The sequence below is a fragment of the Hippocampus bargibanti genome, linkage group LG05 (assembly GCF_051943395.1).
Source record: "Hippocampus bargibanti isolate YZ-2025 linkage group LG05, ASM5194339v1, whole genome shotgun sequence".
NCBI classification, from domain to species: domain Eukaryota; kingdom Metazoa; phylum Chordata; class Actinopteri; order Syngnathiformes; family Syngnathidae; genus Hippocampus; species Hippocampus bargibanti.
This window is the reverse complement of record NC_142738.1, coordinates 28,594,656-28,620,321: the sequence shown is the minus strand read 5'-3', so window position 1 is coordinate 28,620,321 and position 25,666 is coordinate 28,594,656. Positions and strand designations below refer to the sequence as shown.

At 41.8% G+C, this 25,666-nt stretch overlaps 3 protein-coding genes across 5 annotated transcripts in view; 2 read left to right on the top strand and 1 right to left on the bottom strand.

The window, feature by feature from the left end:
- Positions 1–1,266: 1,266 nt before the first annotated feature.
- LOC148898407 (tRNA-specific adenosine deaminase 1-like) lies at positions 1,267–14,713 on the top strand. Its single transcript, XM_088997594.1, has 9 exons — positions 1,267–1,534; positions 5,400–5,468; positions 6,637–6,691; positions 8,073–8,203; positions 9,009–9,672; positions 10,753–10,898; positions 12,123–12,222; positions 12,696–12,782; positions 14,362–14,713. The coding sequence occupies exons 1-9, from the start codon at positions 1,372–1,374 to the stop codon at positions 14,492–14,494; spliced, it is 1,548 nt and encodes a 515-aa protein (XP_088853720.1). The 5' UTR covers positions 1,267–1,371; the 3' UTR covers positions 14,495–14,713.
- Positions 14,714–15,696: 983 nt separating this feature from the next.
- On the top strand, positions 15,697–25,248 carry LOC148898406 (tRNA-specific adenosine deaminase 1-like). Of its 2 annotated transcripts, XM_088997593.1 has the most exons (6): positions 15,697–16,046; positions 18,293–18,562; positions 19,643–19,788; positions 21,013–21,112; positions 21,586–21,672; positions 23,252–25,248. In XM_088997593.1, exons 1-6 carry the CDS (start codon positions 15,994–15,996, stop codon positions 23,382–23,384), a joined length of 789 nt encoding a protein of 262 aa, XP_088853719.1. In that variant the 5' UTR covers positions 15,697–15,993; the 3' UTR covers positions 23,385–25,248. The 2 variants fall into 2 exon arrangements, with proteins under 2 accessions (XP_088853719.1, XP_088853717.1); XM_088997591.1 differs by lacking the exon at positions 15,697–16,046 and having other exon boundaries at positions 17,872–18,562.
- Positions 25,108–25,666, bottom strand: part of fanca (FA complementation group A) — a 77,611-nt gene continuing 77,052 nt past the window's right edge. For both annotated transcript variants that reach the window (XM_088997589.1, XM_088997590.1), the window contains exon 42: positions 25,108–25,638. In XM_088997589.1, coding sequence (XP_088853715.1) covers positions 25,552–25,638 — 87 coding nt within the window. In that variant the 3' untranslated portion in view covers positions 25,108–25,551. The remainder of the gene's footprint in view (positions 25,639–25,666) is intronic.

The following is a 25,666-nucleotide window of genomic DNA, read 5'->3' as shown; positions in this document are numbered from 1 at the left end:
ATCCATCCATCCACCCACCCCCAATCCATCCATCCATCCGTCCATCCATCCATTTTCTACAGATTATCTGGGGTTGTGTAAAGTGGCCAACAGCTTTAGATAGAAGCCCAGACTTCCCTCTCCCTTCTTCCAGCTATTCCAGGACATGCCCGGAACACCTCACCAGAGAGGTGTTCAGGAGATATCCTAATCAGATGCCTGAGCCATATCATCTGTCTCTTCAAGCTGTGGAGCAAAGCGGCTCGATTCTAAACCCTCCCGGATGACCAAACTTCTCACCTTATCTCTGTGGAGGAAACTAATTTCGGCTGCTTGGTCTTTCGGCCACAACCCATAGCCTATTTGTTCTTTGAAATTAATATCCCTCAATGTTAGAGGTGTCTGAGATAATACAAAATAAAATCTTCTTTTCCTTTCGACTTTTCCCTTCAAGGGGTCACCACGACGAATGTCAGTGTCCTCTATCTTCAGAGGTTTGATTCGCATGTTTGTTTTGGCCAAGCTTTTACGCCGGATGCCCTTACTGACACAACCCTCTGCATTACAGAGGGTTGTTTCAGAAGATTGTGTATGAAGATAGATGACACTGATTCGCTGTGGCAACCCCTGACGGGAAAAGTCGAAAGGAAAAGAAGAAAGAAGCCCCATAATAATAATAATCTCATTTTCCGTACCGCTTATTCCTCATGCAAACTCCACACAGGGAGGCCGGACCGGGACGCGAACCGGCGACCTATGCACTGTGAAGCCAGTGTGCTAACCACTCGACTACCGGGCCGCCTAATAATAATATTAATATTAATATTAATAATAATAATAATAATAATAATAATAATAATAATAATAATAATAATAATAATAATAATAATAATAATAATAATAATAAATTTCATCATTTATAAGCACCTTTCAAAACTCTCAAGGTCACTTCACATTCACGGGATACGTTTTTCTGTGGGTGAGCAGCAGCAGCCATACGCGCCAGCGTTCACCCGCAATCATCCTAACACGATTATTTGTGGACGGTCCCTATATCACACTGTCAATGTTGTTGTCAAACATCGATCGTCCGGCCAAATTATACTCTCTAAACCCTGGTGTTTTTATTCACTGTGCGTGATGTCATTACACATTTTAAAGACGCAAAGTGTACTCCCGGAAGGTTAATTTGTTTTCTTTAATTAAAACGTTAACTCTAAATCCTTTTATTGTGAAAAGCTTAACATCGCCTGCCCCGGAAGTCGTTAGATTATGTTCCTACCGTTTTCGGTGGTTGTGCAATTATCAAGTGAAAAAGTAAGACAAGAAACATTATCTTATAGGTAATTTCTTATTGATCACAATGCATCACCTAACCACATTTTAATTCACATGAAACTAACTTTACAAGCCATGGTTACCGCTGATGAAATTGCTAAATTATGTTATGAACGTTTCAACGAGCTGCCCCGAAGAGGAAAGCCCGAACCGGGCAGAGAATGGACCTCCCTTGCTGCTGTGGTGAAAATCAGCGAATGTGGAAAATCAGATAAAGGTGTGTGTGTGTGTGTGTGTGTGTGTGTGTGTGTGTGTGTGTGTGTGTGTGTGTGTGTGTGTGTGTGTGTGTGTGTGTGTGTGTGTGTGTGTGTGTGTGTGTGTGTGTGTGTGTGTGTGCGTGTGTCCGCGTGCGTGTGTCCGTGCGTGCGCGTGTGTGTGTGCATGTGAATGCATTGTGTATGCCTGCACTTGTGTGCTTGTGATTAAGACATTTTTCTGACTGATAATTTTTTGTTGTTGCCCCCCCGTCCCCCCCACATGAGCCCTGATAATCATGAACAATGTCTGACTATTAGTTTTGCTTTGTTTTACTTGTATGCTTTGTGTCTGTCACGGTTTGTGAGGTGATGATGGCAGATGTGGATCCCAAAAGGCAGGCAGGAGCAAGCAGCAGGTTGTGTTTAAGAAATTGTATTAAAATAAAGTCAACAGGAACAAAATCCAAAACATAAAAGTAATTCAAACAGATAAACAAAGTATCAAATAAAGACCAATAGTAAAAGTCTGCCAAGATGAAACAAACACATGCACAGCATACACGATGCATACACGATGCATACACAATGCATACAATACAAAGCATAAAATGACCCAACACCGAATGGTTGTGCCGGGAGTCCTTTTAACTGTCACTGATTGGGAACGACCAGCACCTGCGAGGCAGCAGGCAGGGCTGGCAGCGCCACCCGTTGGTCGCCAATCCGAGCGTGCCAGTCTGCCACTGATCGGGACGACCAGCACCTGTGCAGGTGCAGGCGGGGCCGACAGCGCCACCCGTTGGTCGCCAACCAGATCATGACAGTGTCACATAATTTTGCAATTTTTTGTGAATGAGTGAATCAATGAAACGACAATACAATGCTATATAATATATCCTGATTTATATAGCACATTGACAACAGTGGAAGCTGTAACAAAGTGCTTTACAAAGCAGTTAACATTCAGTAAAATAATAAACACAACCCATGACCCATATATAAGGTGCACGGGAATATAAAGCGCTCCTTCAATGAATTTAAAACGTTTTCCAAATATAATATATAAATGTATAAACGTTTTCCGTGTAGAAGGCACACCACATAAGGCACTACAGTAGTGGCTGGGGTTAAACACTACTACGGGGGAAAATGGAGTCGGTGGCTCCTGACAGTTGTTGCGAGACTGTTGTCTCTGTTGTCTCTGTTGACTGTTGTCGCTCAATATTACTTCACATATAAGGCGCAGGGTGATTTTATTTTATTTTTTAAGACAATTAAGGCTTTTGGCTTCTATAGCGAAAAATACGGACCCTCCGTGAGCCGGCACCTTACGGTGGTGGAGGGGCTTGTGTGTCCTAATAATCCTATGAGCTACGTTGTTGGGGCCTTCATGTATCCGGCAGGGTCACCCAAGGCAAACCGTTACTAGGTGAAGGACCAGACAAAGTCTGGCTAAACAGACCACTGATGATGGATTACATAAATGAATCTGAGTTTCCCTTGCTCGGACGCGGATGGACAGGGCCCACCAATAGAGCCAGACATGACGAGCGCCTGGTGGCTGGACCTAAGCCCACGTGGCTCAGCCCGAAGAGGCCATGTGGGTCCCCCTTCTCATGGGCTCACTACCCATGGGAGGGGCCAAATAGGTTGGGTGCAGTGTGAGCTGGGCAGCAGCCAAAGGCGGGGACCCTTTCAGTCCAATCATCAGCTACAGAAGCTAGCTCTCAGGACGTGGAATGTCACCTCACTTGCGAGGTAGAGAAGTTCCAACTGGATATAGTGAGACTTCCCTTCATAGATGGCCTGGGTTCTGGTACTAGTTTTCTCAAGAGGGGTTGGACTCTCTTTCGCTCTGGAGTTGTGAGCATACTTATTGCCCCCCTGACTCAGTGCCTTTATGTCGATAAGCAGTGGAAAATTGATGGATGCAACATATAACATAAAATATGGAAAGTCGTGCAATCCGAACTACTTTCCCTCATATGCCTTGTGTTTTAAAGCAGTTTGAGATGAAAGAGGAGAGAACCAAAGTCTCTTTTCACCAGTGGATCAGAGACATCGTGCTCAGAAGATGCAAGCAACGTTTCAGAGTCAACAAGAAGCTGTCGAATCCATTGGGGAAAGAAAGATATTGGTTCATTTCTCCAGTCCGATTTAAATCAATTTCATTTTCAAGCAGCGACTCTCAATCTATGCTCTGCATCGATGCTTCCCTCTCCCGATCCTTCAGCACCCATCCATCCAGCTACACCAATGCAGACTGTCCAAGTGTGCCGTCATCCCCACTGTAACATAAACCTCCCATTATCAGTTTAAAGGACAACCGACGTCGCCGGACAAGTTGTGTCCATAATTTGTAAAATGTCTTCAAATGACTTCTACTGAGCATATTTTAAGAAGATTCCACCGCATATAGCTATTTTTTACGTTTTAAGACTCGCTCTGAATATTCAGGAAGTCTTGTTTTTGAGTTGGTGACGAGTCCGTACGTAACGTCATGAAAGGGCCGCCTCCTGACCGTAAAAAAGACACATTGTAGCGTCCTTGCACCACGTCAATGTATTTTGCTGTACATGTTTGGTCTGAGAACCGTGTTGCACCCAAAAGCCGCCAGAAGAGGGAGTACAAGCTCCATATAAGGAATTTATCAGCCTGTGGAAGCGGAGGTGGCCACGGGAGGTCGCCATTTTGTGCCTCTTTTCTGATGATCCATTGTTGCCCCAATGTTGCCTCAAAATGGCATGGAATAAATTCTTTAATCGATTGAAAACATGTATTCTTTCCTCTTCAGAACTATTTGAATCATATTCATAACTGGATGTGTAACAAGAAAGCATATTCTCCGAATCTAAAGCCATTGTTTGGATTCTCCAGCAATGCAATACGTCTTGGCGTGACGTCACAAACTGGGGGCGGGACTTTCTGAAAATGCCCAATTCGCAGCTCGATTTTTTGCAGATTTTGGACACTTTAAGCCATTTTTATTGGTGTTCTGCATTTGACTAAAAATATCATACTGCGTATTTTGGGTGTTTTAGATGCTATCAAACGTTTTTCTGATGTCAGTTAAAAAACAAAAAAGTGATGTCGGTTGTCCTTTAAGTGCAATGTACCAGGTTTTTTGAACTAAAGGCAATATTTTTTTGCTGAACTTTAAATCGGAGTTTTATTGTGATGCACTTATTTTTTTTTATTTTTACTGATGAGCGCCAACTCCTCAATATCCACATAAGGGACTTTTTGGATTGGATTGGATTGAATTGGATTTGCCTTTATTAGTCTCGCAGTGTTTTATGCCTCCTTCTTCTGTTTTGACCACTCCAAAACAGTCATGCAAATGTTTTGCTAAACCTGAACAGAAATCTTCTGTCTTCTGAGTACATGCTACATGCTGTACTATCATCCTGAACTCTATTTTTTTTGTTTTTTCTCATTTTTTTTCTGCAAGACCTCACTTCAACCCTTTCTTGTTGTTTGTTTTTGCATTACTACATTACGTCACTTTATATATGTCACTTCCTCACTTTACATACGTCAGTACCTCACTTTCCAGACGACACTACCTCACTTTACATTCAGAAATTACATGTATTGTCTGTTGTCAATTGTATGTCTTTTTAGCCACGTTATAAGTGCCTTGCATGCCTTGCCCGCTGGGTCCGAGAGGACATTAATTTCATCTGTGCTGTATGTCATGCATATTAGCATATTTAACAATAAAGCTGACTTTGACTTTGACATTGACTTTGTGGCTCCATCAATTTAATTTGCTGAAAAAGATAATCTTGTTTTTCTGATTTTATTTTCTCATTTGTATATTTTCAGGTATTTTCAATACATGGCTCACATTTATTTCTCCCATTTTTTTTGTTTATTTTTTAGTTACAAAAGAAGTTGTTTCCCTTGGAACTGGGACAAAGTGTATTGGACAGACTGCCATGAGCCCTAAAGGTATGTTGGATTGTTATTGCTGTCTTCCTTGAATTGGCCCCTAGAGATACAAGCCAGTACTCTTTGAATTTCTAATGACGGTTTCCCAGTGATAATGGGGTAGCATTGGCATCGGGCATAAACAGGGATGAGGTGGCCATTATGAATTCTTAGGGTTTCCCAAACGCCCTGTCCATATATGAAACTAATCGGAGGGGGGGGGGGGGGACCGCCAGCAGTGCTGATGACCCACATTTGCTGCTGGAAAATGGGCTGCTGTTTGTCAGACATCAAGAATCAGAATCATCTTTATTGCCAAGTATGTAGAACACACAATGCATTTGTTTCCGATAGAACACGCTGCACTAGTATCATCATCAAAAAATTGCTAAGTGGCACTAATCAGTTCCATTTGGGCTACTGTTGAAAGAGTTCAAAGAGTTAATGGCTTGGGGGGAGAAGCTGTTTAAATGTCTGCTGGATTTGGTGCGCATGGATCGGTAGCGCCTGCCTGAGGGGAGTAGCTGGAAAAGGTGGTGGGCAGATTGCGGAGGGTCCAGTAGGATTTTCCGAGCCCTAGTTTGGATTCTTGTAGTGTGCAAGTCCTCGAGAGTGTGTAGGGCGGTGCCAATGATTTTTTTCCGCCGTCCTAACTGTCTGTTGAAGTCGGATTTTGTCCATTTTTGTGGCGGCCCCGAACCAAACGGTGATGATGAGAGGTACTGTATTGTTTTGTTTTGGAGACAGGGAGAGAAGAGACAAAGAAGAAAGTTGTTTTTTATTTTATTCATTTAGTTTTCTCAGAATATTCCAGGTTTGACTCCTGGCTAGCTCGCCACCTCTCTCATAGTTGAGTGGTTAGCACGCCGGCTTCACAGTACAGCGGTCGCCGGTTTGCATCCTGCCCCGGCCTTCCTGTGTGGAGTTTGCATGTTCTCCCCAGGCCCGTGTGGGTCTATCTATAATAATAATAATACATTTTATTTCATGCGCCTTTCAAAGCTCTCAAGGACACTTTACAGTCACAGACAAGCATATGATGGATGGATAATTGGATGGATGGATGGATAGATTGATGGACAGATGGGTGGGTGGGTTATGTAGGTAGGTAGGTGTGTTGGGCATTTCAGTTTATAGCTCTGTGTTTCAATGTTGTTCCTGTGACACAGTTTGTTTCTACTCCGCTTAGGTGATGTTCTCAATGACAGCCATGCAGAAGTAATTGCCAGAAGAGGGTGTATCAGGTGGGTACTGTATGAACAGGACCGAATCTTCAACGATAGAAAAGCAGCCGCTTATTACCTTTGCACTTAATTTGCAGTGGCAGTTTGCCTCAGCGTAACATCACAAAGGACATTGTATGAATGATCTCCCAGCAAAAACATGACCATCATGTGGACAGCTGTGCACATTTGCAGCTGACTTTCTTCTGATTGCCCCATGTAGCCAGTACATATTTGGTTTTGAAATGTGAACACGTCCACAAAAAGATTGGATTCAACAAAAAATACAAATTGGCCATAATGCTCTCCAGTGTATACATAGCCTAAGATGCCATCAATCTTTCATCTGTACCATGGCTAATTAACCTCTTCTCATGCTGGAGCATACCAAGTACACTATCTCCCGAAGTTAAATCTTCCTTTCCATGTTGTCAGTTGTTCACTAAAGTTAAATCCCTTCTGAGATGGGTTCATTTAACAGGTGCCTCTGAATCTATTCACCGCTAATTGATCCCTGATTATCTATGTTTCTCTATGTTCTGTATCTCCCCCTGAAGTCCGGAGTCAATCTGGAGTTCCTGTGTCCTTACACCATCCCTTTTCTTTTGTATTTACAATACGGTGACCTTTTGTTAATTTCAACAGTTTTTTGTCTGTTATTAGGGCTTTTGCAAAAATGATTTACACTATCAAAACAGCTGTTGTTTAGCTGTGCCAAGGACGTCACCCATCAGTCTTTCTACATGCCCAGTCGCCCCTGGCTATTGGAGATGTGCTATCACTGTTTCAGAGGTGTTGCAACATCTTGGATGGCTCTGAAGAGACTGCTTTTGAAGACATCTGTAGGCAGCACTTCAAAGGTTTTATGTCTGAGATCATTCATGATTTTGCTGTTCATCCCATTTTTACTATACTGCCCCCTGGTGGTCCGAATGGACATAGTAAAAAAATGGTTATGTACCTGTATGTAACTATGATTCCATGAGTTCGTCATGACCGCTAAGGCGTCTGCTCACGCAGAGTCCTCATGTTCATTCGAGAAAGTTCTGATGGACTGTTTCATAGATGTCATGCATGGGCTTTTATATTACGGGCATTCTTCAGCCTGTTCCACCTGTCTTTGATCAGGAGGCGGAATATACACCGATCTGGTTGCCAGCCAGACGCAGAGCATGCATAAACAAACAACAAACAATTTACACTCACAAGCATACTTAGGGATCATTTATAGTGGAATTTGGGAGGAAAATGGAGTATCTGAGAAAAAAGCCTGCACAGGAAGCCTAGGACCCAAAATCGAACCCATAACCTTTGTGTTGTAAGGTGGAGGTGATGAGCAATCGATCATCCTACCACCGGATTTGAGTTCATTGAACATAATATTTTTGTGTGTATATTGTAGGTATCTAACCCAGGAGTTACACAGAGCTGTGAGCGGAAGGGGAAGCTCTGTGTTTTGTCAGACAATGCAACAAGGGAAATGGAGGCTTCAGCCAGGAATTTCTTTTGTCTTCTTCACCAGTCATACACCATGTAAGTTTTGTTTGAAGGCCCTATTGTCAGTAGGAAGTAGTGTGTACGAATGTTTCTATATTTATTGTGATATTTTTGGTTTATTTCGTTATTTTGTATGACTGCATTTTTCTTCCACCACTATATTATTATTATATTATTATTCACATATTTCTTGTGAATATGTACAGGCACCTCCTCTCCTCTTCCACATGCTGCACATACATACACATTCACCAATATGTGTTTGCCTATCACACTTATTGTTGCCGTGCTTTCTCTGCGATAATACCCTCAACTCACACCGTCCCCTGCTAGCTGCTTTTCGTTCATCCAAATCAACTGACGTTTTTCAACCTCTTCTATTGCCTAAGACCGTTGCTTAGACAACACAGAAGCATCCTTAGCCATTAGCCAATCCAAGTCCTGGCCGTACCGCAGCCGGCGTCGGTGGACACTCCCCCCTCCGGGCCATCACACAGTCGATTGCTATGCAAGAGTGAGATGCTGGCTGGCTGGCCAAAATTGTCGTACGCGTTGCCGGGCTGCTAGCGCGTTGCGATGCCAGGCGTAGCATAAAAAAAAAATAATAAAAAAAAATAGGGTCTGGCGGTCGTGGTCGTAAGTGCAGGTGGTCGTAAGTTGTGCCGGTCGTAAATCGGATGTTACCTGTAGTTAAAATGATTGCACATTAATTTTGTGCAAATTTTTCCATTGTTGTTTTTTTCAGACAAGCATTACTGACCAAATATCGCTATCATACTACAATAGCCTTTAAAAGCAGGAAACACCTCTGCCTGATTTATGTGCAACTCTTGTTTACTAGGTGGTGACGCCTCCATAATCCCAACAAATTGCAGGCAGCTTCAAGTGTGTACTTCAATCACATCAATGAACACTGTACACAGGAAAGTTGGATTAGGGCTGAAAAGAAAGGGTGTAGCACATGTTCCACCACAAGACTCCAAGCGGCCCTCTAAAGAAGACAATGACCCTGAGGAGACAAAACCAGACGACTCTCAAGAATCAAAACAGCCCATTCCCTTGCCTTTGTCCTCATGTACGAGTGACGGTGTGCCCTCACAGAGCCCATCTGACGAAACGCATCTTAAGACACATGCCTCAACTACAGACAAACTGATTCTGAAGACCAGTACACCATTAAACGTGAACCCCATTGTCTGTGCCAAGCTGAATTTACAAGTCTACGATATTCATAGGACAGGGGCCAAGTCTGTGCCAGGTGGCCTTGCTGATCCTCTCCAACCGGGGACGGGCTACCATAACACCGGATTACTGCGGTTAAAGCCCGGTCGGGGAGAGTCAACGCTGTCTCTCTCGTGCAGTGATAAGATGGCTCGCTGGGGGGTGCTGGGATTCCAGGGTGCTCTTCTATTCCATTACCTCCAAGAAGCGCTCTATTTTAGCACCGTGGTGATAGGAAAATGCCCCTTTAGCCACGAGGCCATGCAAAGAGCTTTGATCACAAGGTGAGATTTAATGCCTGGTTCAAATACCGTATTTTCCGGTGTATAAGGCGCACCCAAAAGCCTTGATTTTCTTTAAAAGATGACCCTCCAAATCCAAAACACAGAAACACCCTTAGCAAAATGGCGACCTCCAGTGGCCACCTCCGTTTCCACAGGCTGATAAATTCTTTATATGGCGCTTGGACGCCCTCTTCTGGCCTTCTGGCGGCTTTTGGGTGCAACACGAGGTCCCCAGACCAAACAAATACAGCAAAGTACATTGACGTGATGGAAGGACCGCGACAATGCGTCTTTTTTACAGTGAAGGGCGGTCCTTTAGTGACGTCACGTACGGACTCGTCACCAACTCAAAAACAAGACTTCCTGAATATTCAGCGCGAGTCTGAAAATGTAAAATATATGTGGTGGAATCTTTGTAAAATACGCTCAGTAGAAGTCATTTGAAGCCATTTTACAAATTATGGACACAACTTGTCCGGAGACGTCGGTTGTCCTTTAACACTAGCCCGTGGTGGGGTCTTTTCCAGTCCCAAAAAAGCAAAAGTATCCACTCGATAAGAAACCACGTCTGCATTGACTGCACTGAAAGAAAGTGGATGAGGAAAACTAGTCCGCCAGCCACCGTATGCGCTGTTCGACCGTGCGGTTTGGTGTTCTTCCACCAAAAACTAGTCCGCCAGCCATTGTGGCGATCCGTGTGTTTCCCGAAAAGTAGTTTGTAGTAGTTTGAATTTAATGTTCGTAAGGTGAAAGGTTCGTTAGCTAAAGAGTCCGTAAGCCGAGGTATCACTGTATATAGAAAAAGTATGAACATACACCATTCATTGGGGGTGTGCCTTATACTCCGGCGCTACTTATACACCGGAAAATACGGTACCTTTTTTATTTTAGCATATAATATACATAGACATGATGCCGTGTTCTCCGTATTTACTTTTTAAAGAGCTCTTGAGCTGAACTAATGATTTTGATATTTGAGTGTAGCATATACAGAACAATGTTGGTCGATGTTTATGTTCTCAATAATATTGACGTTGTTAATTAAGAGCTCCTCTCTTGTGTTTATCCTGTGCGATTCAGATGTTCCCATATATCAGACCTTCCTGCTGGCTTCTTAGTGTCGCAACCAGTTTTACTCTGTTCGGAGTTGGAATTTCCTTTCAGCCGTCAGCAGACAGAGCTCCACCGCACGAAAGGACAAGGATGCATCACACCCTGTGGGGCAGGTAGTGTGATCAAGTATTCATCTGAGGTGTCAGACAAGTTGTTGAATGTAGTTAGAAAAACCAGAACGTAAATTATTTCAATGGAGCAATCCCTCAAAATCTATTGTACTCTCATCAATATTCTATGAATTTTCTTTCGTGATCCCCCACAACTTTGCCTCCACGGCCATCATTATTTCATCCACGATTTCAAAATGTCTCCCCTCCGTAGACTAGAGAGTTTGCTCCAGCACACCAATATGCTTTTCGGCCAGTGTCTGTCATGCTCATGACATGAATTATCTTGCATTAACTCTCAGATTTTCTCACTCAAGGAATGAACCAAACGCCTCTGGATCTCTATTTAACCCTCATATTACGTATGTTGATAAAAAAATCACGTTGTGGGTCATTTTTACCTATATGTAAGTATCCCCACAAAACAGTCAAATAATAGATATACAGTAAAGTCTCGTTATATCGATATTCAAGGGAGTCCGAAAAAATATCGATATAACCGGGACTATCGATATATCAGACCCTGTTTGCATGTAATTTTCTCCGTGCGTGCATAGAAATAGTATCGATATAACCGGGACTATCGATATATCCGATATCGATATAACGAGACTTTACTGTACTTGAAAAGAGCTACAACATATTTTCTATCCCATTGGGATATTTTAAAATTGTTTTGAAGAAAGGAAAAGGAAAGGATATCCAGTGCTTTAGTCAACACAAAAAGGAAATGAGTAAAATTGACCCTTAAAGGACAACAGACACAATTTTTTTGTTTCCTACTAATATCAGAAGAATGTTTTATAGCATCTAAAATACCAAAAAACACACAGGCTGATATTTTTAGTCAAATGCAAAACACCAATAAAAATGACTTAAAGTGTCCAAAATCAGCATAATGTTTTGAAGAGTGATCAGATGGAGATTGTATAAAGTCACTCCTTGCGATCAAAATGAGCTTCATCGAACTTGAAGGAGAGTGGTCCAATTGCTGTGAAGGAGGCCTTGGGGAGACCACGAAAGACCACAAAACATCAGGACTGCCACCTAAAGTTCTTATTTAGATATATGTGTCCTGTGATTGGCTAGCAACCAGTTCATGGGTGGTCCCTGTTTACTGCTAAAAGACAGCTAAGCATACCTGTGACCATTGTGAGGATTATCTTCAGGAGCTTCAACATGTACATACAGTCATGAACCTTTGCAATCTCTGTTTCTGGGTTTCAGCTGTCAGCTGGTGTAAAGTGCCTGAGGAGCCACTTGATGTCACTGCCAGCGGCTACAAACACGGAGTCACCAAGAAGGCCTTGGGTACAGTGAAAGCTAGGTAGGTACTTTTGTTTAAAAAAATACATTTGATGATCTGACGACTTCAATTTAAAAATAATCTTCATTAGGTGTGTCTAGGGGAAGCCTGGTGGCCCAGTGATTGGCGTGTAGACCTTACATTGGGTTCAAGGCCCGGTCCGGCTTCCCTGTGTGGATTTTGCATGTTCCACCCGGGTGTGTGTGGGTTTTCTCTGAGTATTCCAGTTTCCTCCCACATTCCAAAAACATACACAACAGGCTAATTGAACACTCTAAATTGTCACTAATTGTGAGTGTGGGAGCAGATGGTTGTTTGCCTCTATCTGCCCTGTGATTGGCTGGCAACCAGGTTCCGCTGCCTTCTGCCCAACGACGTCTGGGATTGGCTCCAGCAACCCTCACAACTCTTATGAGGATAAAATGGCTCGAAAAATGACTGAATGAATAGGCGTGTATTTTTCCCCCCATTTTTATCTGTCTGTCTATCGCTAGGTCTGCTCTGTGTAAACTGGAACTTTTCCATTTGTTCCTGTCTCTGGTGTCGTCCACTGACACTTCTGCACTTCCTGACTCTCTCAGGTACCACAACAAAGGCTCATTCATAATCTCACAGTTTTTACCCTGAAGCATAACTCAAGCCACGCCAGTGTTTTCACAAATTACTGTACATTTCATAATAACAAAGAAAAGGAGCAAGAGGACATCAGGGCAATGTAGAGGGGTGCAATGCATGTAATGTATTGGTGCAATACATTACAGAAAACTTTCAAACTATCACTAAAGTACTGTACAAGGAGCAAAAATCGTAGAAAAACAATGAATTCGAAAAATGCTAGTGCTTTAATACTGAATTCAGGAATCGGCAATTAATCAATGAATCAATCAATCAATGAATGAATGCTAACACAAAGTCCCCATCAAACATAATGCCAACTCTCATACTGTGCCACAGGTTATAATAACAATACCACATTTTATTTTTAAGCGCCTTTCAAAACTCTCAAGCCCACTTTACAGTCACAGGATCAGTTTTTCTGCGGGTGAGCAGCGGCAGCCACACGCACCTGTGTTCACTCAACCTGGAAGTAACTCAAATAGATAGAATGCTAGCTAGCTAATAGTTACTAGAAACCCAGCTAGACAGCAAGCTAACTAGCTATATAGCCATATAGCTAATAAATAGCCAGCTAGCCAGCCAGCCAGATAGCTAATAGATAGCCAGCTAGGTAGCTAGCTAATAGATAGCAAATGTACAAAGTATATAATAGCCTGCTCTGCCACAATACTAAGAAGTGAGTACCCCTCCACAAAAATATGTTTATATATTGTACATAAAAAAGAAAAGATTGAGAGTCTGTCAATTTTGCCTCCTATTGCAGTTCAACTGAACTTTACAGTTGTATAACCTTTTTGTCAAGTGGTTTGATGGGAGTGCACACATTAACTCACTCACTGCCAGACGATGTGCAAAAATGTGTCCACTCAGTGCTCGGGTTTTTGTCATTTTCACTCAGATTGCAGGACCCACAGAATGTTGAGTTGGACGACATAAACATTCAATGCAGCGTAAAAAAACCTTAGATCTACTCTTCTTTCATCAGAAAAAAGAGTCAATTCCTAAATTACATGGGTCTGGAGTAATCTGAGCTCGAAGTGGGTGTTGAGGACGGATTGCAAATGATCACCTGAAATTTAAGAAGTTTTCAGTCAAACAGCAAAATGGTTTAAACTGTGCAGTTTTGCACAGGTAAAGACTCAATTGAATACCGTAACTGACGATCAAGCTCAAGGCCAGGTCTGACCTGCCATATTCATTTTATTTGTAGTTTTATTGTTCTTGTTTTGATGATAAGGTGTTCTTGTTTTGAAAAGCGCTTAATGAATAACATTTAATCTTTTAATGTGGAAAGCAAATTAAAGATGGCAACTTTAATGATGCTTACTAAAATCTTCTAATTATCATTTGTCATTAATAAGAGTGATACTGTAACCATTTTCTTATGGCCAAGCCCCTCATTACACTAATAGTTGAATAGACCATTATTCTTGACTTCCTTATATGGTTTCAGTCATTATGGCCCTCAAAGGCAAACTGTTGCATAAATCAAATGCCTGATTATCTGAGGCGTCAATGAGTATTACGATTGTATATCCACAGGAAGACTGATCTGCACACGTACCTGGACTACAAAGAGGCATCTGAGGCCTACCAACATGCTTGGCAACTACTTCGCAATCAGGCATTCCCTCTTTGGCCACGCAGTGACAGAGACCTCCTGCGCTTCAAATGAAACCCAATATAGCTCTACAAACGTTATTCAAGAAACAAACAGGACCTTGAGTATTAATGTGAGACCAGTGGCAATTACCTTCTTTGATTTTTTTCCATCTTATTGTGAGTAGGAAAAAAAATATGAGACCAACGGAATGTTTTAATAAATGCAGCGACGTGCTGTGAGGTTCATGGATGGTGAGGCACTGACGTCATCACAGTCAAATTTACAAAGATATGAACTCTACAGAGTCGCTTATTCACCATTTGATTGGCAACAGTTAACGTGTTTTGTTTAAAATGTCATGTCAGCATTCTTTATATAAACTGTAGCATAGAAAAAAAAGAATTAAACATAGCCTAAGATGCCGTCAATCTTTCATCTGTACCATGGCTAATTAACCTCTTCTCATGCTGGAGCATACCAAGTACACTATCTCCCGAAGTTAAATCTTCCTTTCCATGTTGTCAGTTGTTCACTAAAGTTAAATCCCTTCTGAGATGGGTTCATTTAACAGATGCCTCTGAATCTATTCACCGCTAATTGATCCCTGATTATCTATGTTTCTCTATGTTCTGTATCTCCCCCTGAAGTCCGGAGTCAATCTGGAGTTCCTGTGTCCTTACACCATCCCTTTTCTTTTGTATTTACAATACGGTGACCTTTTGTTAATTTCAACAGTTTTTTGTCTATTATTAGGGCTTTTGCAAAAATGATTTACACTATCAAAACAGCTGTTGTTTAGCTGTGCCAAGGACGTCACCCATCAGTCTTTCTACATGCCCAGTCGCCCCTGGCTATTGGAGATGTGCTATCACTGTTTTCAGAGGGGTTGCAACATCTTGGATGGCTCTGAAGAGACTGCTTTTGAAGACATCTGTAGGCAGCACTTCAAAGGTTTTATGTCTGAGATCATTCATGATTTTGCTGTTCATCCCATTTTTACTATACTGCCCCCTGGTGGTCCGAATGGACATAGTAAAAAATGGTTATGTACCTGTATGTAACTATGATTCCATGAGTTCGTCATGACCGCTAAGGCGTCTGCTCACGCAGAGTCCTCATGTTCATTCGAGAAAAGTTTTGATGGACTGTTTCATAGATGTCATGCATGGGCTTTTATATTACGGGCATTCTTCAGCCTGTTCCACCTGTCTTTGATCAGGAGGCGGAATATACACCGATCTGGTTGCCAGCCAGACGCAGATCATGCATAAACAAACAACAAACAATTTACACTCACAAGCATACTTAGGGATCATTTATAGTGGAATTTGGGAGGAAAATGGAGTATCTGAGAAAAAAGCCTGCACAGGAAGCCTCGGACCCAAAATCGAACCCATAACCTTTGTGTTGTAAGGTGGAGGTGATGAGCAATCGATCATCCTACCACCGGATTTGAGTTCATTGAACATAATATTTTTGTGTGTATATTGTAGGTATCTAACCCAGGAGTTACACAGAGCTGTGAGCGGAAGGGGAAGCTCTGTGTTTTGTCAGACAATGCAACAAGGGAAATGGAGGCTTCAGCCAGGAATTTCTTTTGTCTTCTTCACCAGTCATACACCATGTAAGTTTTGTTTGAAGGCCCTATTGTCAGTAGGAAGTAGTGTGTACGAATGTTTCTATATTTATTGTGATATTTTTGGTTTATTTCGTTATTTTGCCAAAAGTATGACTGCATTTTTCTTCCACCACTATATTATTATTATATTATTATTCACATATTTCTTGTGAATATGTACAGGCACCTCCTCTCCTCTTCCACATGCTGCACATACATACACATTCACCAATATGTGTTTGCCTATCACACTTATTGTTGCGACAAAAAAAAAAAAAACATGTACAGGTAATATCCGACTTACGACCGGGTTCCGTTGCGACCAAACGGTCGTAAGTCAAAATTCAAAATGTTGAAAACAGAGTCTAAATGACTTGCAAACGGCCTGATTCGGATGCTACGGGCCTGGCCGGATGAGGGTCTGAGTGTTCCGCCGGTGTTCTAGCGGTTGCCCTTTTCCCGGCCTTACCCCGCTCTCTGTCCCCACCCGCCACCTCACCAGAATGAACGGTCTCAAAGGGGCGGCCGCTGGCCCAACGCGGCGACCTCGTCGCGACGCCTCTTGGATAGGAGGCGAAACGTCCGAAACCTTCAAATTTGTACAGATGACGGCTGAAGAAACCTTCTCATCGATTAAAGAGACAGGCAGACGACAGAGAGAGAGTGACAAAATGGAAAGAAAACAATGAAATTTGGACTCGTTTCAACTTTGATAGTTCAAAGGAAGAGTGCAGACTGCAAGGTTAAAATATCCCATCAATCAGGCTCCACAAATAACCCGCACAAGCCATCCGTACACTTGTTATAAAAAGCTATCAACCCAGCTAAACAGAACACAATTGATGAGGAACTAGGTAAAAATATCACAGAGAAAGCACCTACAAGGGATCATTCCTCAAGATGGTGAAAGAAGAAGGCTACATTCCTCATCAAGCGTTTAATGCTGACCTTAGCACATTTATTATTATACATACAATAAGGTATATTCTGTGTAGTTTTGAGGCTTGACAATTAGGAAGTAGAAAATTATGTTTTATGGGGACATGGGAACTGATTATTCTCATTTTAATGGTTTTCCTATTATTATTATTATTATTCCTATTAAATTAATTTTTGGGATACACACTTTTCGCCTTACCCACTGTCTAGGAACCAATTAAATTCAGAAGCCAAGGTATCACTGTATAATAAATGTGCTATCGTATTGTAATGAAAGAAATAAACTGAACTGTATAATAATAATATATAATAATATATAATAATGACCTTTGTGATGGTCGTTGATGTAGTTGCTTCTTGATGATATCCAAGTGAAGTTGCCGTGCTTTCTCTGCGATAATACCCTCAACTCACACCGTCCCCTGCTAGCTGCTTTTCGTTCATCCAAATCAACTGACGTTTTTCAACCTCTTCTATTGCCTAAGACCGTTGCTTAGACAACACAGAAGCATCCTTAGCCATTAGCCAATCCAAGTCCTGGCCGTACCGCAGCCGGCGTCGGTGGACACTCCCCCCTCCGGGCCATCACACAGTCGATTGCTATGCAAGAGTGAGATGCTGGCTGGCTGGCCAAAATTGTCGTACGCGTTGCCGGGCTGCTAGCGCATTGCGATGCCAGGCGTAGCATAAAAAAAAAATAATAATAATAATAATAGGGTCTGGCGGTCGTGGTCGTAAGTGCAGGTGGTCGTAAATTGTGCCGGTCGTAAATCGGATGTTACCTGTACCAAATTTTTCCGTAGTTGTTTTAAGTTTTTTTCAGACAAGCATTACTGACCAAATATCGCTATCATACTACAATAGCCTTTAAAAGCAGGAAACACCTCTGCCTGATTTATGTGCAACTCTTGTTTACTAGGTGGTGACGCCTCCATAATCCCAACAAATTGCAGGCAGCTTCAAGTGTGTACTTCAATCACATCAATGAACACTGTACACAGGAAAGTTGGATTAGGGCTGAAAAGAAAGGGTGTAGCACATGTTCCACCACAAGACTCCAAGCGGCCCTCTAAAGAAGACAATGACCCTGAGGAGACAAAACCAGACGACTCTCAAGAATCAAAACAGCCCATTCCCTTGCCTTTGTCCTCATGTACGAGTGACGGTGTGCCCTCACAGAGCCCATCTGACGAAACGCATCTTAAGACACATGCCTCAACTACAGACAAACTGATTCTGAAGACCAGTACACCATTAAACGTGAACCCCATTGTCTGTGCCAAGCTGAATTTACAAGTCTACGATATTCATAGGACAGGGGCCAAGTCTGTGCCAGGTGGCCTTGCTGATCCTCTCCAACCGGGGACGGGCTACCATAACACCGGATTACTGCGGTTAAAGCCCGGTCGGGGAGAGTCAACGCTGTCTCTCTCGTGCAGTGATAAGATGGCTCGCTGGGGGGTGCTGGGATTCCAGGGTGCTCTTCTATTCCATTACCTCCAAGAAGCGCTCTATTTTAGCACCGTGGTGATAGGAAAATGCCCCTTTAGCCACGAGGCCATGCAAAGAGCTTTGATCACAAGGTGAGATTTAATGCCTGGTTCAAATACCGTATTTTCCGGTGTATAAGGCGCACCCAAAAGCCTTGATTTTCTTTAAAAGATGACCCTCCAAATCCAAAACACAGAAACACCCTTAGCAAAATGGCGACCTCCAGTGGCCACCTCCGTTTCCACAGGCTGATAAATTCTTTATATGGCGCTTGGACGCCCTCTTCTGGCCTTCTGGCGGCTTTTGGGTGCAACACGAGGTCCCCAGACCAAACAAATACAGCAAAGTACATTGACGTGATGGAAGGACCGCGACAATGCGTCTTTTTTACAGTGAAGGGCGGTCCTTTAGTGACGTCACGTACGGACTCGTCACCAACTCAAAAACAAGACTTCCTGAATATTCAGCGCGAGTCTGAAAATGTAAAATATATGTGGTGGAATCTTTGTAAAATACGCTCAGTAGAAGTCATTTGAAGCCATTTTACAAATTATGGACACAACTTGTCCGGAGACGTCGGTTGTCCTTTAACACTAGCCCGTGGTGGGGTCTTTTCCAGTCCCAAAAAAGCAAAAGTATCCACTCGATAAGAAACCACGTCTGCATTGACTGCACTGAAAGAAAGTGGATGAGGAAAACTAGTCCGCCAGCCACCGTATGCGCTGTTCGACCGTGCGGTTTGGTGTTCTTCCACCAAAAACTAGTCCGCCAGCCATTGTGGCGATCCGTGTGTTTCCCGAAAAGTAGTTTGTAGTAGTTTGAATTTAATGTTCGTAAGGTGAAAGGTTCGTTAGCTAAAGAGTCCGTAAGCCGAGGTATCACTGTATATAGAAAAAGTATGAACATACACCATTCATTGGGGGTGTGCCTTATACTCCGGCGCTACTTATACACCGGAAAATACGGTACCTTTTTTATTTTAGCATATAATATACATAGACATGATGCCGTGTTCTCCGTATTTACTTTTTAAAGAGCTCTTGAGCTGAACTAATGATTTTGATATTTGAGTGTAGCATATACAGAACAATGTTGGTCGATGTTTATGTTCTCAATAATATTGACGTTGTTAATTAAGAGCTCCTCTCTTGTGTTTATCCTGTGCGATTCAGATGTTCCCATATATCAGACCTTCCTGCTGGCTTCTTAGTGTCGCAACCAGTTTTACTCTGTTCGGAGTTGGAATTTCCTTTCAGCCGTCAGCAGACAGAGCTCCACCGCACGAAAGGACAAGGATGCATCACACCCTGTGGGGCAGGTAGTGTGATCAAGTATTCATCTGAGGTGTCAGACAAGTTGTTGAATGTAGTTAGAAAAACCAGAACGTAAATTATTTCAATGGAGCAATCCCTCAAAATCTATTGTACTCTCATCAATATTCTATGAATTTTCTTTCGTGATCCCCCACAACTTTGCCTCCACGGCCATCATTATTTCATCCACGATTTCAAAATGTCTCCCCTCCGTAGACTAGAGAGTTTGCTCCAGCACACCAATATGCTTTTCGGCCAGTGTCTGTCATGCTCATGACATGAATTATCTTGCATTAACTCTCAGATTTTCTCACTCAAGGAATGAACCAAACGCCTCTGGATCTCTATTTAACCCTCATATTACGTATGTTGATAAAAAAATCACGTTGTGGGTCATTTTTACCTATATGTAAGTATCCCCACAAAACAGTCAAATAATAGATATACAGTAAAGTCTCGTTATATCGATATTCAAGGGAGTCCGAAAAAATATCGATATAACCGGGACTATCGATATATCAGACCCTGTTTGCATGTAATTTTCTCCGTGCGTGCATAGAAATAGTATCGATATAACCGGGACTATCGATATATCCGATATCGATATAACGAGACTTTACTGTACTTGAAAAGAGCTACAACATATTTTCTATCCCATTGGGATATTTTAAAATTGTTTTGAAGAAAGGAAAAGGAAAGGATATCCAGTGCTTTAGTCAACACAAAAAGGAAATGAGTAAAATTGACCCTTAAAGGACAACAGACACAATTTTTTTGTTTCCTACTAATATCAGAAGAATGTTTTATAGCATCTAAAATACCAAAAAACACACAGGCTGATATTTTTAGTCAAATGCAAAACACCAATAAAAATGACTTAAAGTGTCCAAAATCAGCATAATGTTTTGAAGAGTGATCAGATGGAGATTGTATAAAGTCACTCCTTGCGATCAAAATGAGCTTCATCGAACTTGAAGGAGAGTGGTCCAATTGCTGTGAAGGAGGCCTTGGGGAGACCACGAAAGACCACAAAACATCAGGACTGCCACCTAAAGTTCTTATTTAGATATATGTGTCCTGTGATTGGCTAGCAACCAGTTCATGGGTGGTCCCTGTTTACTGCTAAAAGACAGCTAAGCATACCTGTGACCATTGTGAGGATTATCTTCAGGAGCTTCAACATGTACATACAGTCATGAACCTTTGCAATCTCTGTTTCTGGGTTTCAGCTGTCAGCTGGTGTAAAGTGCCTGAGGAGCCACTTGATGTCACTGCCAGCGGCTACAAACACGGAGTCACCAAGAAGGCCTTGGGTACAGTGAAAGCTAGGTAGGTACTTTTGTTTAAAAAAATACATTTGATGATCTGACGACTTCAATTTAAAAATAATCTTCATTAGGTGTGTCTAGGGGAAGCCTGGTGGCCCAGTGATTGGCGTGTAGACCTTACATTGGGTTCAAGGCCCGGTCCGGCTTCCCTGTGTGGATTTTGCATGTTCCACCCGGGTGTGTGTGGGTTTTCTCTGAGTATTCCAGTTTCCTCCCACATTCCAAAAACATACACAACAGGCTAATTGAACACTCTAAATTGTCACTAATTGTGAGTGTGGGAGCAGATGGTTGTTTGCCTCTATCTGCCCTGTGATTGGCTGGCAACCAGGTTCCGCTGCCTTCTGCCCAACGACGTCTGGGATTGGCTCCAGCAACCCTCACAACTCTTATGAGGATAAAATGGCTCGAAAAATGACTGAATGAATAGGCGTGTATTTTTCCCCCCATTTTTATCTGTCTGTCTATCGCTAGGTCTGCTCTGTGTAAACTGGAACTTTTCCATTTGTTCCTGTCTCTGGTGTCGTCCACTGACACTTCTGCACTTCCTGACTCTCTCAGGTACCACAACAAAGGCTCATTCATAATCTCACAGTTTTTACCCTGAAGCATAACTCAAGCCACGCCAGTGTTTTCACAAATTACTGTACATTTCATAATAACAAAGAAAAGGAGCAAGAGGACATCAGGGCAATGTAGAGGGGTGCAATGCATGTAATGTATTGGTGCAATACATTACAGAAAACTTTCAAACTATCACTAAAGTACTGTACAAGGAGCAAAAATCGTAGAAAAACAATGAATTCGAAAAATGCTAGTGCTTTAATACTGAATTCAGGAATCGGCAATTAATCAATGAATCAATCAATCAATGAATGAATGCTAACACAAAGTCCCCATCAAACATAATGCCAACTCTCATACTGTGCCACAGGTTATAATAACAATACCACATTTTATTTTTAAGCGCCTTTCAAAACTCTCAAGCCCACTTTACAGTCACAGGATCAGTTTTTCTGCGGGTGAGCAGCGGCAGCCACACGCACCTGTGTTCACTCAACCTGGAAGTAACTCAAATAGATAGAATGCTAGCTAGCTAATAGTTACTAGAAACCCAGCTAGACAGCAAGCTAACTAGCTATATAGCCATATAGCTAATAAATAGCCAGCTAGCCAGCCAGCCAGATAGCTAATAGATAGCCAGCTAGGTAGCTAGCTAATAGATAGCAAATGTACAAAGTATATAATAGCCTGCTCTGCCACAATACTAAGAAGTGAGTACCCCTCCACAAAAATATGTTTATATATTGTACATAAAAAAGAAAAGATTGAGAGTCTGTCAATTTTGCCTCCTATTGCAGTTCAACTGAACTTTACAGTTGTATAACCTTTTTGTCAAGTGGTTTGATGGGAGTGCACACATTAACTCACTCACTGCCAGACGATGTGCAAAAATGTGTCCACTCAGTGCTCGGGTTTTTGTCATTTTCACTCAGATTGCAGGACCCACAGAATGTTGAGTTGGACGACATAAACATTCAATGCAGCGTAAAAAAACCTTAGATCTACTCTTCTTTCATCAGAAAAAAGAGTCAATTCCTAAATTACATGGGTCTGGAGTAATCTGAGCTCGAAGTGGGTGTTGAGGACGGATTGCAAATGATCACCTGAAATTTAAGAAGTTTTCAGTCAAACAGCAAAATGGTTTAAACTGTGCAGTTTTGCACAGGTAAAGACTCAATTGAATACCGTAACTGACGATCAAGCTCAAGGCCAGGTCTGACCTGCCATATTCATTTTATTTGTAGTTTTATTGTTCTTGTTTTGATGATAAGGTGTTCTTGTTTTGAAAAGCGCTTAATGAATAACATTTAATCTTTTAATGTGGAAAGCAAATTAAAGATGGCAACTTTAATGATGCTTACTAAAATCTTCTAATTATCATTTGTCATTAATAAGAGTGATACTGTAACCATTTTCTTATGGCCAAGCCCCTCATTACACTAATAGTTGAATAGACCATTATTCTTGACTTCCTTATATGGTTTCAGTCATTATGGCCCTCAAAGGCAAACTGTTGCATAAATCAAATGCCTGATTATCTGAGGCGTCAATGAGTATTACGATTGTATATCCACAGGAAGACTGATCTGCACACGTACCTGGACTACAAAGAGGCATCTGAGGCCTACCAACATGCTTGGCAACTACTTCGCAATCAGGCATTCCCTCTTTGGCCACGCAGTGACAGAGACCTCCTGCGCTTCAAATGAAACCCAATATAGCTCTACAAACGTTATTCAAGAAACAAACAGGACCTTGAGTATTAATGTGAGACCAGTGGCAATTACCTTCTTTGATTTTTTTCCATCTTATTGTGAGTAGGAAAAAAAATATGAGACCAACGGAATGTTTTAATAAATGCAGCGACGTGCTGTGAGGTTCATGGATGGTGAGGCACTGACGTCATCACAGTCAAATTTACAAAGATATGAACTCTACAGAGTCGCTTATTCACCATTTGATTGGCAACAGTTAACGTGTTTTGTTTAAAATGTCATGTCAGCATTCTTTATATAAACTGTAGCATAGAAAAAAAAGAATTAAAAAAACATTATCGTGTTACCTTTACTTATAAATGATGTCCATGCGCCGCTCCTTCTGAAGAAAGGCATTTATACCTTCTTTGTAGAAGCCTTCCTTATCTTTCTTCAGTTTTAAGTGTTTCTATTTCTTTCAATTTAGACATGCAATCCTCCATTCTGAAAATAAGGCCAAGCAACACGAAAAAATGGCTGGCTGGTTGCGCTTAACTTGCTGTTCACTGTAGCTTGCTCTCGCTTATTCTATTATTCTGCAGGTGAGGAGTCGCAAGGCAGGAGAATTGTGTGCCTCGCCTATGCACAGTTTTGATAAAAACACTGTAGTACAGTGTTCATAATGTGAAGTGACTCTACATTATATACACCAGCTAAACTGTAGAAATGTAGTTCATATACTAAAAGTGTTTGAACACTTTAACAGCGATATGCAGAGGGACAGCAATGCGGTCTCACTGCAGAGCAAGCCAGCACAGTGAGCATAGTCATTGCGCAATCCATGGTGAGGCTCAGCCAGCTGCTGCCTCACCGCTCGTCTCTACTTAGTATTTGAACGGTAAATGTGAAAATTCAGCGACTTTGAAAAAAAAAACATGGTAAAGTTAAATGGAAAAGAACTTTAAAGTACAAATCACTAAATAACTTTATTTTATTTTTTCATTTGATATTTCCATGATGACAGGTGAGGCACTGCCTACCCTGACTGCACGTCACTGAATAAATGCATGTCATTGAAAACCTGAAGCGACCCAGCCTCACAAACCTTAATTCCAGCAGACCGCAGGCAAATTGAATGATATTAATAGACTTTCATGTTGTTGAAATACAGCGGTAGCTCATCTTACGAACGCTTTAGTTTACGAACTTTTCGCCTTCCAAACATTAAATTCACGAGAATATAATCTTGGTATACAAACTAGTTTTCAGGAAGCACACGGAGCGCCACAAGAACAAGAAGAACACCAGCCCCACAGTTGAACAGCGCCACGGTGGATGACAGACTCGTTTTCCACACCCACTTTCTTAGACTGCACTCAGTGCAGACGTGGTTTGTTATCGAGTGGATACTTTTGCTTTTTGGGACCGAAAAAGACCCCACCACAGGCTAGTGTTAAGCCGAAGAGGACACAAAAGAAAATCTCGGTTGAGCAGAAGAAGGAGATCATCCAGAAACATGAACGAGTTGTGCGTTTGTGTGACTTAGCGTCCCAGTACCAGTATGCCAACATTAAGTCCAACATTGCTACGTGTGGCTAAGGGTGCTTCTGTGTTGTCTAAGCAACGGTCTCAGGCAATAGAAGAGGTAAAACTTCTGTTGAATTGGATTAACGAAAAGCAGCTAGTAGGGGACAGTGTGTGAGGGTATTATCACCGAGAAAGCACGGCAAAATTACAATACAATTACAATACATTTATTATATGTAAAATAAGGTACATTTTGTATAGTTTTAAGGCTTATTTAGTAGAAAATTATCTTTTATGGGGACCTGGAAACTGATTATTCTCATTTTTGGGAAATAAATGTTTGGCAGACGAACTTTTCGCCTTACACACAATTTCTGGGAACCAATTAAGTTCATAAGCTTGAGATATCAATGTATTAAGATTGCAATGTTTTTTTTAACACTACTGCATTCTGACAAGAAAACAAAATTGATCTTGAATGTCGAAAAAGTTGCATCAATTCTCACGAAAAAATGTTTATTAAAAAAAAAAAAAAAAAAAACTTCCGGTGATCTAGTATCAAAACGTTCTTCTCTTACAATTAGGCCCAGGCCGCGAGAGCATTGGAATGTCTTGCAGTTATTTGGAGTTGAAGTATTCAGCCAAAGTTGCCCAATTAGAGAAAAGGGTTCTCTGGGATGTCCAAGTTTGCATACAGCGCTGCTGCCACCTCTGGATCCAAATCCACACACAGAGACTTCAGCTGCACCGGTAAACACACCAACAGAAAG